The sequence below is a fragment of the Anomaloglossus baeobatrachus genome, chromosome 7 (assembly GCF_048569485.1).
Source record: "Anomaloglossus baeobatrachus isolate aAnoBae1 chromosome 7, aAnoBae1.hap1, whole genome shotgun sequence".
NCBI lineage: Eukaryota > Metazoa > Chordata > Amphibia > Anura > Aromobatidae > Anomaloglossus > Anomaloglossus baeobatrachus.
The window spans coordinates 46,813,216-46,826,348 of NC_134359.1; the positions used below are offsets into that span (position 1 = coordinate 46,813,216).

A 13,133-nucleotide genomic window follows, 5' to 3' on the forward strand; every position below is an offset into this window, starting at 1 on the left:
TTTCTTCTTCTAGAGATATTAAATACATACATAGTGGCCTTGTTATTTGTTTTTAATTGTATATCTATCTATATATATATATATATATCTCTATATCTATCTATATATATATATATATATATATATATATATATATATATGATAACATATATAACAAGGCCACCACATATATATCTAATATTTCTAGAGTAAAAAATAAATCTACAAACGTGTGTGTGTATATATACAGTATATATGTCCATTGGCACTGATGACAGTGGGTCACATAGGGTGCCAGTGACACATTGTATCCTGAAGTGGCATTACAAAGTTCTCCTCACGCTTCATCTCCTGTAAGTGAGTACACCCCAGTTCCAGGTATATATAGTATAAATGAAGGCAGTGGTCCACCATATAGCCCGCTGCCCACCCTATGTGGTGCCAGTATGGCTTGTGATGTGACCATACACTGCACATGGAGTATCACACAGGGCATATCATGCACAGGGCATATCATACACAGGGCATATCATACACAGGGCATATCATACACAGGGCATATCATGCACAGGGCATATCATGCACAGGGCATATCATACACAGGGCATATCATACACAGGGCATATCATACACAGGGCATATCATACACATGGCATATCATACACAGGGCATATCATACACAGGGCATATCATGCACAGGGCATATCATACACAGGGCATATCATACACAGGGCATATCATACACATGGCATATCATACACAGGGCATATCATGCACAGGGCATATCATACACAGGGCATATCATACACAGGGCATATCATACACATGGCATATCATACACAGGGCATATCATACACAGGGCATATCATGCACAGGGCATATCATACACAGGGCATATCATACACAGGGCATATCATACACAGGGCATATCATACACAGGGCATATCATACACAGGGCATATCATGCACAGGGCATATCATACACAGGGCATATCATGCACAGGGCATATCATACACAGGGCATATCATACACAGGGCATATCATGCACAGGGCATATCATACACAGGGCATATCATGCACATGGATATCATACTCACTCTGCCCTTCAAATTTCCTGATAATGGTTCCCAGAAACGTGTTTTGTGGGGCCACATGTCCTCTTCTCACAGGCATTGTTGGAAGTGAGTGGAATTCAGTTTCCCAACTGAGCAGCCTGCTGTCTCCGGAGCTGTCACTGGATCATGTGAAGCATCTCCTCTTCCTCACACAGCATTGTGCACTGAACAATGGAGCCCAGGATGCTGCACAGGGTCCTGGAGAGCCGGTGCCTGGTGCACATGCAGGTGCTGGACCCCCCTCCCCCTGAAGCAGGGACTGTGAGGGTCTCTCCTTCCCCTCCTCACCTCCAGAGCCTCAGGCACAGCTTGTGATGTTATGAGGAGGTGGAGGAGGAGGGGAGAGGCCGCACAGCGCAGCCTCTATAGGAGGCTCCATGGCTCCCTTATTGCAGCAGCCCCCTCCCCTCTATGAGATCCCCTTGTGTGCAGCTGGCACATCTCATTCTCAGCCCGGGGAGCTGTCATGAGGAAAATGCCTTGTACAGGCAACATGGCTTAACTATGTGCATGCCACCACTGTAATGTCACTGACCTGGCATTAATGAAGCAGACTGCAAAAAGTTACCATTAATGTCACAGTTAAAGATGTTCTGCAGCAGTAACCAGGAAGTTAATCATATCTATGTGTATGGCACCAACATACACCGTAGCGTTTTCCATTTCAGAGGTCACAAGTGCAAAAAACAGGTCCCTGTTCATCATATACAGTTTATAATATATGTATATATATATATATATATATATATATATATTTATATTTATATTTATATATACTAGCTGTACTACCCGGCTTCGCCCAGGTTAATAACTGCTGTTAACAAAGTAAAATGTATTAACAAAAATTTTATTCTCCACACAAAAACCACAAAACAAATGTAATTATGTCTGTCTCCCCGTCTCCCCCTCTGTATATATCTCTCTGTCTCTCTCTCTTTGTCTGTCTGTCTCTTTCCCTGTCTGTCTCTGACTGTCTCTGTGTCTTTCTCCGTCTGTCTCAATCTCTTTCCCTGTCTGTCTATCTATCTCTGTCACTTTCACTGTCTGTCTCTTTCCCTCTCTTTCCCTGTCTGTCTCTGTCTGTCTCTTTAACTCTCTTTCCCTGTCTATCTCTTTCCCTCTTTCCCTCTGTCTCTTTCCCTGTGTCTGTCTTTTTGTCTGTCTCTTTACCTGTCTTTGTCTGTCTCTTTCCCTGCCTGTCTCTTTCCCTCTCTTTCCCTGTCTGCCTGTCTCCCTGTGTCTGTCTCTTTGTCTGTGTCTGTCTCTTTACCTGTCTGTGTCTGTCTCTTAACCTGTCTCTCTCTTTCCCTCTCTTTCTGTCTCTTTCCCTGTCAGTCTGTCTCTTTGTCTGTGTCTGTCTCTTCGTGTCTGTCTCTTACCCTGTCTATGTCTGCTTCTTACCCTGTCTGTGTGACGCCCTGGGCAAGCCAGGGGTCACAGGTCACAACATCACACGCACCCCACATTCCCTGCAGGTACACCAAGCTAACCAAAACCCTTGTTGCCTTCCTCCAGGGGCTGATGTCCACACCAGGGGGTGGGCCAGGCGGTTGGCCTCGCCCACCGAGGAGTTCACAGCCCTGGAGGCGGGAAGAACCAGGAGATGAGTTTAGGAAGTGAAAGTAGAAGGAAGTGAAGTGGTAGAGGAGCTGGAGAGAAAGAGTAAAAAGTGACAGTAGTAAAGCCTGAAGTTGGTCCGGGTGTGTGCCCCGGACTGTGACAGCAAGGTCAGCAGACGGCGGTGATTGTCTGTAGTGGGACTGCTCGGAGGTTGCTGGAAGGACCGCGGACGGGTGGTGCCCCGGCGGTACCGGAGCAGTATACGAAGAACAGTCAGCACCAGGGCAGGGGCCTTTTGGATCCCGGCAAGGCTAGGAGTCGCCATAATTTGCCAAATCCGTCAGTGAAGGGGACCTCTGTCTCCTAACAACCAAGTCCCGATTGAAGGCAACAGCCCGACCGTGAAGGGGAGACACCGCCACCGCCAGGGCACCAGTTTCCCAGGGCCAGCGCCTGCGGGCAAGAGTAGAGCTCCTTCGGCCCAGCTTGAAGCCGAGGAGTGGGTAACCGGTGGGAACCCATCGCTACCAAAAGGACTTTACATAGGTGCAGGGAAGAGACCGTCACCGCTAACTGCAGGGAACCGCAGCACCGTAACCGTCCGAGGGACCCGTCCAACCAGCCGTTTGTTTACCGAGAACTGTGTCGTGTTTACTGGCTGAGTGAGTACCTCCGTGCCGTGCGGCACAGCGCTGCCCCTGCGCCCCTGCACCTCCACAGGCCCCATACCCGCCTGTCCACCATACCAACCCCATCACTGGGCCCCGGGAGCACCAAGACCTCTACCCACGGAGGGGCAAATCAACAACTGGCTGCTCCGTACCATCACTCCCGGGATCCCCAAACAGAGGAGGTCCCCTTCACTAACGGATTTGGCAAATTCAAGGCGACTCCAAGCCTTGCCGGGATCCGAAAGGCCCCTGCCAATGGTGCTGGCTTCTCTTTGTATGCCGGTCCGGTACCGCCGGGTCACCACCCGTCCACGGTCCTTACGGCAGACTCCAATCGGCCTCCACTGCAGACGGTCACCACCGTCTGCCAACCTTGCTGTTCTGTCCGGGCCACACACCCGGACCAACTTCAGGCTCTTTGCTGTCACTTTTCTCCTCTCTACTACTTTCCTCCTTCCACTTCCTCTTCCAAACTCTATCTCTCCTCTCACTTCTCTGGCTTCACTCTAACTGCCTGTGTTTTCCCTCCTCCAGGACTTTGAACTCCTTGGTGGGTGGAGACCAACCGCCTGGCTCCACCCCCTGGTGTGGACAACAGCCCCTGGGGAAGGTAACAAGGATTTTGTGTTTTGACTTTGGTGTGCCTACAGGGAGTGTGGGGTGTGGTGGTGTTGTTACCTGTGGCCCCTGGCTTGTCCAGGGCGACACATTCCCCCTTAGCAAAATGCAGACCGTCCTCGGGCTGCCCGTCCATCACCGGTTTTATTTTTCTGCAAAAAGATAAGAAAACACAATACAAGTAAAATAACATCATCCCACAATGGGAGGCACTTTCTTAAACGTTGCAAACGGTTAACGGTTACGGCTTCCGCTCTCACCAACCCAAGTAACCTGGCCCTGATGCTGCCCCTAAGCAAACAGGCAGCACCCCTTGACCCCAGTCCTGCACCAAGTTACCCGAGCGGGATCTGTCCTTTCCAGGGCACCCACGTCCATGGGGAGCCCCTGGAACCCCCAGAGGGTAGCCACCGGTTCCGGTGGTGGCTGGGCCCCAGCCTGCTCCACTGCGGGCCCTCCCTCCAATCTGCCTCTCCGGAGGCGGTAACGGTGGAAGCTGCAACAACAACATTATTATTTACAAGCCACAAGTTTGTGGTTGCCCTGCAAGTTCACCGGCTTGTCCGTAAGGAGTCCCTTACGCAACTTCAGACGGTCCCCACGGGGACAACGGTGTCGGCAAGGACCGGTTCAAATCACAGTAGTAGACAATCAGATGAACAACAGTGCTTCGTAGCCAACGGGCTACCACAAACAAAACTGTAGGATCCCAACGGAGACTTGCCGTAGGGTCCCGACGGGGACCGTTAGCTGGGTCCCAGGGGCCATCCACAACACTTAGCTCCGGTACAACTTCTCCTGCAGCTTTCCCACAGTCCACCACCGAACAGCACGAGCCCCCAACGCCACCCACACACAGGGGTGACACTGTCCCACAGGACTCCATTTTCAGCTGCCGATGATGCGGGTACGACTGCTCCTCCAACCGGACTCCTTAGCCTTGAGGGCCGTCTGAAATGTCAGAAGAGTCCCAATGGGGACCGACAGCAAGGTAGCCAGGAACCGCTACCATGCTCTCATTTTCCCTTCTTAATCAGCAATCCCGCGGCGCAGCTGCCTTTGCTGCCGCTCCCGGTGCGGAGCACTTTCTGCTTGCTCCGGTTCAGTCGGGGTGGGGGATGGGCCCAGTTGGGGTCCCCCCGTGACGGCTACGACCGGTACCTTCAGTAATGAGGGACCCCGCTGTGACATGGCCTGCTCTACCTCCTGGCAGCTGCATCCCCGCTGTGCCTCCGGTGCATCTTTGCTGACGGGCTCAGCCTTCGGCTTCTTCCATGGAAGCGTATCAGGGCGGTCACGAGCTTCTGCTGCAGGTCGGTCCGCCGGGGCGGATTGGCAGGGTACTGCTACCAGTGGTGGTGGTAGCGGGCCTAGTGGCGGGGCAGCAGCAGCCAACACGGGTAGTGGGGAAGGTAGCAGGGCGAGCGGGTATGGACCGGGTCCCTCGGCCGCGATGACCGACCCACTAGGGGTACAGGGGCGTGGGTCACTTACCCTCCCTTCCAAGACTCCCTCCACCTCGCGTCTCCGTATGGCCGCCACCACTTCCGCCATGTCGGCCTCCCACTCCTCCAGGAGGAGCTGCATGCGGACCTGCAGACGGCTGCTTAGCTGGATGGTCCGGACTTCCACCCACGCTGCGGGGCCAGGCGCGGGGACCACGGTGTTGTCGGTCGGACTCAGCATCTTTAGCAGCGGCCTCTTCCAGGAACCAGTCAATGGCCGCAGGGTCCTGGCGTCCCTGCATCTATAGCCGCAGCTACATGCGACCAGTCGCCATTTCGTCCCCCTTAGCCTCTTTCCGACTCCTCCTCTATCGGGGCGGGATTTTGGCCTTCGCGCCTCCACTACTCGAGGAGACGTTCGAGCGGGAACTTTTCGCGCCAAAGATGGCGGCTTCTGAAATTTTCTGGCCGGACACCTCCGGCGGTAACAAGGCGCACCTCTACCAGACGGCAGAGCGGTAAGATCCTGTTTGTGACGCCAAGTTGTCGCGGGCGGAGGAGGGGACGCTGCGCTCTCCCACTGCTCGGGTCCGGCTGCCGCTGCTCTGCGGCCGCTGCTGCTCGGTGGCTCGAGCGATGGGCCGGATCCCGGGGACTCGAGCGGCGCTCCTCGCCCGTGAGTGAAAAGGGGTGGTTTGGGGTTTTGGGGATATTGTCCGTGACACCACCCACGGTTGTGGTGATTGTGTAGAGCACCACCGCTGCTCTGGACGGGGATCCCGGGAGCGGTGATAGGGAGCAGCTTTGTTGTTATTTCTCCCCTCTGTGGGTAGGGGGTTGGTTGTCCCGGGGCCCGGTGAGGGGTTAGGAGTGAATGGCAGGCGGATTGTGGGGCCTGATGAGGTGCAGGGTCGCAGGGGCAGCGCTGTGCCGCACGGCACGGAGGTACTCACTCAGCCAGATGATGATGACACAGTTAATGGTAAAACAAGCGGCTGGATGGACGGGTCCCTCGGACGGCTGCGGTTGTTCCTCCCTGCAGGTTAGTGATGACTGTCTCTCCCTGCACCTAAGTTCAGTGTTGGTAGCGATGGGTTCCCACCGGTAACCCTCTCCCCGACTTGGATGTAGTCCGGAGGAGCCCCTTTTGCCCGCAGGCGCTGGCCCTGGGAAACGGTTGCCCTTGACTGTGGCGGTGTCTCCCCTTCACGGTTGAACGGTTGCCTTCTATCGGGACTTGGCTGCTTGGAAACCCGGAGGTCCCCTTCACTAACGGATTTGGCAAATTCACGGCGACTCCAAGCCTTGCCGGGATCCGAAAGGCCCCTGCCAATGGTGCTGACTTCTCTTTGTATGCCGGTCCGGTACCGCCGGGTCACCACCCGTCCACGGTCCTTACGGCAGACTCCAATCGGCCTCCACTGCAGACGGTCACCACCGTCTGCCAACCTTGCTGTTCTGTCCGGGCCACACACCCGGACCAACTTCAGGCTCTTTGCTGTCACTTTTCTCCTCTCTACTACTTTCCTCCTTCCACTTCCTCCTCCAAACTCTATCTCTCCTCTCACTTCTCTGGCTTCACTCTAACTGCCTGTGTTTTCCCTCCTCCAGGACTTTGAACTCCTTGGTGGGTGGAGACCAACCGCCTGGCTCCACCCCCTGGTGTGGACAACAGCCCCTGGGGAAGGTAACAAGGATTTTGTGTTTTGACTTTGGTGTGCCTACAGGGAGTGTGGGGTGTGGTGGTGTTGTTACCTGTGGCCCCTGGCTTGTCCAGGGCGACACATTCCCCCTTAGCAAAATGCAGACCGTCCTCGGGCTGCCCGTCCATCACCGGTTTTATTTTTCTGCAAAAAGATAAGAAAACACAATACAAGTAAAATAACATCATCCCACAATGGGAGGCACTTTCTTAAACGTTGCAAACGGTTAACGGTTACGGCTTCCGCTCTCACCAACCCAAGTAACCTGGCCCTGATGCTGCCCCTAAGCAAACAGGCAGCACCCCTTGACCCCAGTCCTGCACCAAGTTACCCGAGCGGGATCTGTCCTTTCCAGGGCACCCACGTCCATGGGGAGCCCCTGGAACCCCCAGAGGGTAGCCACCGGTTCCGGTGGTGGCTGGGCCCCAGCCTGCTCCACTGCGGGCCCTCCCTCCAATCTGCCTCTCCGGAGGCGGTAACGGTGGAAGCTGCAACAACAACATTATTATTTACAAGCCACAAGTTTGTGGTTGCCCTGCAAGTTCACCGGCTTGTCCGTAAGGAGTCCCTTACGCAACTTCAGACGGTCCCCACGGGGACAACGGTGTCGGCAAGGACCGGTTCAAATCACAGTAGTAGACAATCAGATGAACAACAGTGCTTCGTAGCCAACGGGCTACCACAAACAAAACTGTAGGATCCCAACGGAGACTTGCCGTAGGGTCCCGACGGGGACCGTTAGCTGGGTCCCAGGGGCCATCCACAACACTTAGCTCCGGTACAACTTCTCCTGCAGCTTTCCCACAGTCCACCACCGAACAGCACGAGCCCCCAACGCCACCCACACACAGGGGTGACACTGTCCCACAGGACTCCATTTTCAGCTGCCGATGATGCGGGTACGACTGCTCCTCCAACCGGACTCCTTAGCCTTGAGGGCCGTCTGAAATGTCAGAAGAGTCCCAATGGGGACCGACAGCAAGGTAGCCAGGAACCGCTACCATGCTCTCATTTTCCCTTCTTAATCAGCAATCCCGCGGCGCAGCTGCCTTTGCTGCCGCTCCCGGTGCGGAGCACTTTCTGCTTGCTCCGGTTCAGTCGGGGTGGGGGATGGGCCCAGTTGGGGTCCCCCCGTGACGGCTACGACCGGTACCTTCAGTAATGAGGGACCCCGCTGTGACATGGCCTGCTCTACCTCCTGGCAGCTGCATCCCCGCTGTGCCTCCGGTGCATCTTTGCTGACGGGCTCAGCCTTCGGCTTCTTCCATGGAAGCGTATCAGGGCGGTCACGAGCTTCTGCTGCAGGTCGGTCCGCCGGGGCGGATTGGCAGGGTACTGCTACCAGTGGTGGTGGTAGCGGGCCTAGTGGCGGGGCAGCAGCAGCCAACACGGGTAGTGGGGAAGGTAGCAGGGCGAGCGGGTATGGACCGGGTCCCTCGGCCGCGATGACCGACCCACTAGGGGTACAGGGGCGTGGGTCACTTACCCTCCCTTCCAAGACTCCCTCCACCTCGCGTCTCCGTATGGCCGCCACCACTTCCGCCATGTCGGCCTCCCACTCCTCCAGGAGGAGCTGCATGCGGACCTGCAGACGGCTGCTTAGCTGGATGGTCCGGACTTCCACCCACGCTGCGGGGCCAGGCGCGGGGACCACGGTGTTGTCGGTCGGACTCAGCATCTTTAGCAGCGGCCTCTTCCAGGAACCAGTCAATGGCCGCAGGGTCCTGGCGTCCCTGCATCTATAGCCGCAGCTACATGCGACCAGTCGCCATTTCGTCCCCCTTAGCCTCTTTCCGACTCCTCCTCTATCGGGGCGGGATTTTGGCCTTCGCGCCTCCACTACTCGAGGAGACGTTCGAGCGGGAACTTTTCGCGCCAAAGATGGCGGCTTCTGAAATTTTCTGGCCGGACACCTCCGGCGGTAACAAGGCGCACCTCTACCAGACGGCAGAGCGGTAAGATCCTGTTTGTGACGCCAAGTTGTCGCGGGCGGAGGAGGGGACGCTGCGCTCTCCCACTGCTCGGGTCCGGCTGCCGCTGCTCTGCGGCCGCTGCTGCTCGGTGGCTCGAGCGATGGGCCGGATCCCGGGGACTCGAGCGGCGCTCCTCGCCCGTGAGTGAAAAGGGGTGGTTTGGGGTTTTGGGGATATTGTCCGTGACACCACCCACGGTTGTGGTGATTGTGTAGAGCACCACCGCTGCTCTGGACGGGGATCCCGGGAGCGGTGATAGGGAGCAGCTTTGTTGTTATTTCTCCCCTCTGTGGGTAGGGGGTTGGTTGTCCCGGGGCCCGGTGAGGGGTTAGGAGTGAATGGCAGGCGGATTGTGGGGCCTGATGAGGTGCAGGGTCGCAGGGGCAGCGCTGTGCCGCACGGCACGGAGGTACTCACTCAGCCAGATGATGATGACACAGTTAATGGTAAAACAAGCGGCTGGATGGACGGGTCCCTCGGACGGCTGCGGTTGTTCCTCCCTGCAGGTTAGTGATGACTGTCTCTCCCTGCACCTAAGTTCAGTGTTGGTAGCGATGGGTTCCCACCGGTAACCCTCTCCCCGACTTGGATGTAGTCCGGAGGAGCCCCTTTTGCCCGCAGGCGCTGGCCCTGGGAAACGGTTGCCCTTGACTGTGGCGGTGTCTCCCCTTCACGGTTGAACGGTTGCCTTCTATCGGGACTTGGCTGCTTGGAAACCCGGAGGTCCCCTTCACTAACGGATTTGGCAAATTCACGGCGACTCCAAGCCTTGCCGGGATCCGAAAGGCCCCTGCCAATGGTGCTGACTTCTCTTTGTATGCCGGTCCGGTACCGCCGGGTCACCACCCGTCCACGGTCCTTACGGCAGACTCCAATCGGCCTCCACTGCAGACGGTCACCACCGTCTGCCAACCTTGCTGTTCTGTCCGGGCCACACACCCGGACCAACTTCAGGCTCTTTGCTGTCACTTTTCTCCTCTCTACTACTTTCCTCCTTCCACTTCCTCCTCCAAACTCTATCTCTCCTCTCACTTCCCTGGCTTCACTCTAACTGCCTGTGTTTTCCCTCCTCCAGGACTGTGAACTCCTTGGTGAGTGGAGACCAACCGCCTGGCTCCACCCCCTGGTGTGGACAACAGCCCCTGGGGAAGGCAACAAGGATTTTGTGTTTTGACTTTGGTGTGCCTACAGGGAGTGTGGGGTGTAGTGGTGTTGTTACCTGTGGCCCCTGGCTTGTCCAGGGCGACAAACTATCAGCACTCAAATCCTAGCCACACCTCACACCACACCCTGTCAGGCACACCAGTGGGTGGTCTAGCTGGAAAAGGGCCACCTGCCTAGGGGTCAGGCAGACTGGTGGGAGGGAGGAAGTCAGTTGAGAGTAGCCCTCAGAGAGTGAGGAGTTGAGGGAGTCGTAGCTCCCTGCGTGACCTTGGTTGGGTCGCAGATGGTGGTCTGGGACCAGACGAGTCAGAGACCCCGTCGCAGAGTATTGGAGAAGGGTGCCCAGACTTAGTTTTGGAGAATGGTCGGCACCGGAAAATCTAGTAACCGGACCAGTACCGAGCACGGCAGGGTACTGGACCCTAGATCAGGGAGTAGCTTCACGCAACCTGATAATTAACCTGTGGAGGATAGTCTCTTTATGAACTTTCCCCGAGAGCTCAGAGATCAAAGGCACCAACACAACGAGGGGGATAGGGATATCCAGCTTATGCGGCCCACTGAAATCCCAAGTGTCAGCCATCGAGAGCAGAGCTCCTCTATTTAACCATAGAGAACAGGACCCCGATAGCTTCAGGCCGAGGGCTCACTCAGAAACGTCTAAACACTAGTACATGGAGGCAGGCTCCAGGCCGCCAGCAATACCAACGGGGACGGACACCCGGACGAGCTCCCCAGAGTGGCAGCGGCACCCAGAGACTTGGTTTACTCCTATGTCCTCAGAGTCTGCTTAATGGACGCACCAACATCCACACGGTCTGAGTGAGTACGCTGCTCTCCCCTGAGTCTGCCCGCCTGGCCTGCACCACGCATCTCTACACCTCCACCATCCAGAGTCCCGGGGCCTCCCCTACCCGTGGAGGGAACATCATCTGGCTGCCCCACTCCATCTCCCCCGGGTACTCCCATCGGCAGCGGCGGTACTCCCCTTACCGCTAACCACGGGTGGCGTCACGAACACTAATCCCCTGTAAATAACCCCCTTTCATTTTCGAGTGGGCGCAAGCCCTCGGGTTCGGAGACACTCGAGCCACAGCAACCCCGGATCCGAGCAGTCCAACTGCTGCAGGGGCGGGACACCTCGAAAACTTAAGGATTCGGACTGGGTGACATGCATCTTGAATAGTCCGAGCTGCGGTGTAAAAATTTGGTTCCCGACACTTTCCGCCATTTTTGGCGCCTAAACGCCATCTTCCCGACCAAAAGAGCATGAAGCTGAACCTCCGACCCTCGTCCAGAGAGCGCAGCCAGAACCGGAAGTTCCCAGTGTCCCCGGCGCTAGAGTGATGGCGGACGAAAACCAAGGTGGAGAGGGAAGATGTCGGTGTCGGATGATGGGAGCGTAGTAGCCCTTCCCCGCTCCGTGGAGAGTGAGTGGATGTAAGAGCAGAAGTGGCCGCAGGGACGCCAGGACTCTGCAGATAAAGTTCCTGGAACCTGCAGAAAAGATGTCGGCAGCAAGGGACTGGTCACGGGAGCTCGCTGTTTCCGGGACCGCTACATGGAGAATCGAGATGAGGAGTGTGGCGGAGGTACGGAACTGTGAGATGGAAACCCTGCACGTGAAGTGGGTAAGCAGCTACCCAGTTCCGGTTGAACCGGCCGACCTGGCTGAGGAATACGGTCTGCCCCCAGACAGCGCGACTGCCATGCTACCTTTTCCACCCTCGGCGGACGCCGAGCCGTTACACCCAACACCAGCAGCAGAACCTCCAGCCTCCGCAGAAAGCGACCAGGCCACAACCCCTCCGGTCCTATACACTGAAATGTCATAATAGTGTGAGTCACAGAGTGACTTACACTATTACAGCGGAAAGCCAGCTAGGAATTAGCTGTTTTTTTGCTGCTAGAACCGTTCTCGAACGTTTCTAGAACTATCGAGCTTTTGCAAAAAGCTCGAGTTCTAGTTCGATCTAGAACAGGCCCCAAAATCACTCGAGCCTAGAACTGGAGAACCTCGAACCGCGAACCGCGCTCAACTCTAGTAAAGATGTGCCGCCCCCGTGCCGGCAGCCTGCCGCTGCTCGGGTCCGGACCTTCCGGTGGGTGGCTCGAGGGTCTCTGGACCCGGGGAATCCCGTGGACACTCCAAATGAAAAGGGGGTTTTGGTGGACGTATTTGTACGGGCTGGGCCGTACTAGGCTCGTGACGCCACCTACGGTATGTGGTGATATTGGACACCACCGCTGCAGTTACGGGGCACCCGGGGGAGATGTTGTGCAGAAAGTTGTTAACCCCTCCGTGGTCAGGGATGGTGGCCCCGGGACCCGTTGGGGTTTGGTGGTGCAGGGAGATGGGCGACCGCAGAGTGCTGGTGTACTCACTATTAAGAAAACACACGAGTCTCTGGTAAACCAAGGTGATGGTGGTTGGTGCCTGCAGCCGGCTGCGTTCTGGTTCCCCCACCCGGCTGGTAGTCTCTGTCTTTCTCCTGCACCTTTTTTAGAACGGTGGATTGCCTGTGCTTGCAACTACAGGAGTCCGCTCCCGGCTGGATGTGGCCTAAAGAGCCTTTGCCCGCAGACGCTGGCCCGTGGGATCTCTGAGCCGTGGCGGTGGACTTTTATCCCCCTCGGTGGGCTGTTGCCTTCAATCAGGACTTTGGGTGGGACAAGACCTCTACTCCTGGCCGCAATCAGTTAATTAACCAGTTCCAGTCGCTACAACCCTATCCCGGTCCACAACGGTTCCACTGAGCCGTCTTCCCGACTCCTGCAGACGGAGACCGCCGTCTGCCTCCTAGCCAAAGGCACCAGGGCTCCAACCCTGGCACACAGGCCTGAGCTCCACTCTCCTTGAACTCTACAACTGATCTCCTGAACTGAACTCTTTACTTTCCCGCC

General features: G+C 56.3%; 1 protein-coding gene across 2 annotated transcripts in view; it reads right to left on the reverse strand.

Annotated features, from left to right (window-relative positions):
* KCNH7 (potassium voltage-gated channel subfamily H member 7) overlaps nucleotides 1-1,485 on the reverse strand; it is a 493,602-nt gene extending 492,117 nt beyond the window's left edge. The window contains exon 1 of one of the 2 annotated variants that reach the window (XM_075317266.1): nucleotides 1,078-1,485. In XM_075317266.1, the coding sequence (XP_075173381.1) occupies nucleotides 1,078-1,153 (76 nt within the window). In that variant the 5' untranslated portion in view covers nucleotides 1,154-1,485. The remainder of the gene's footprint in view (nucleotides 1-1,077) is intronic. The other variant, XM_075317267.1, reaches the window with a different exon arrangement.
* Between the last annotated feature and the right edge of the window lie 11,648 nt (nucleotides 1,486-13,133).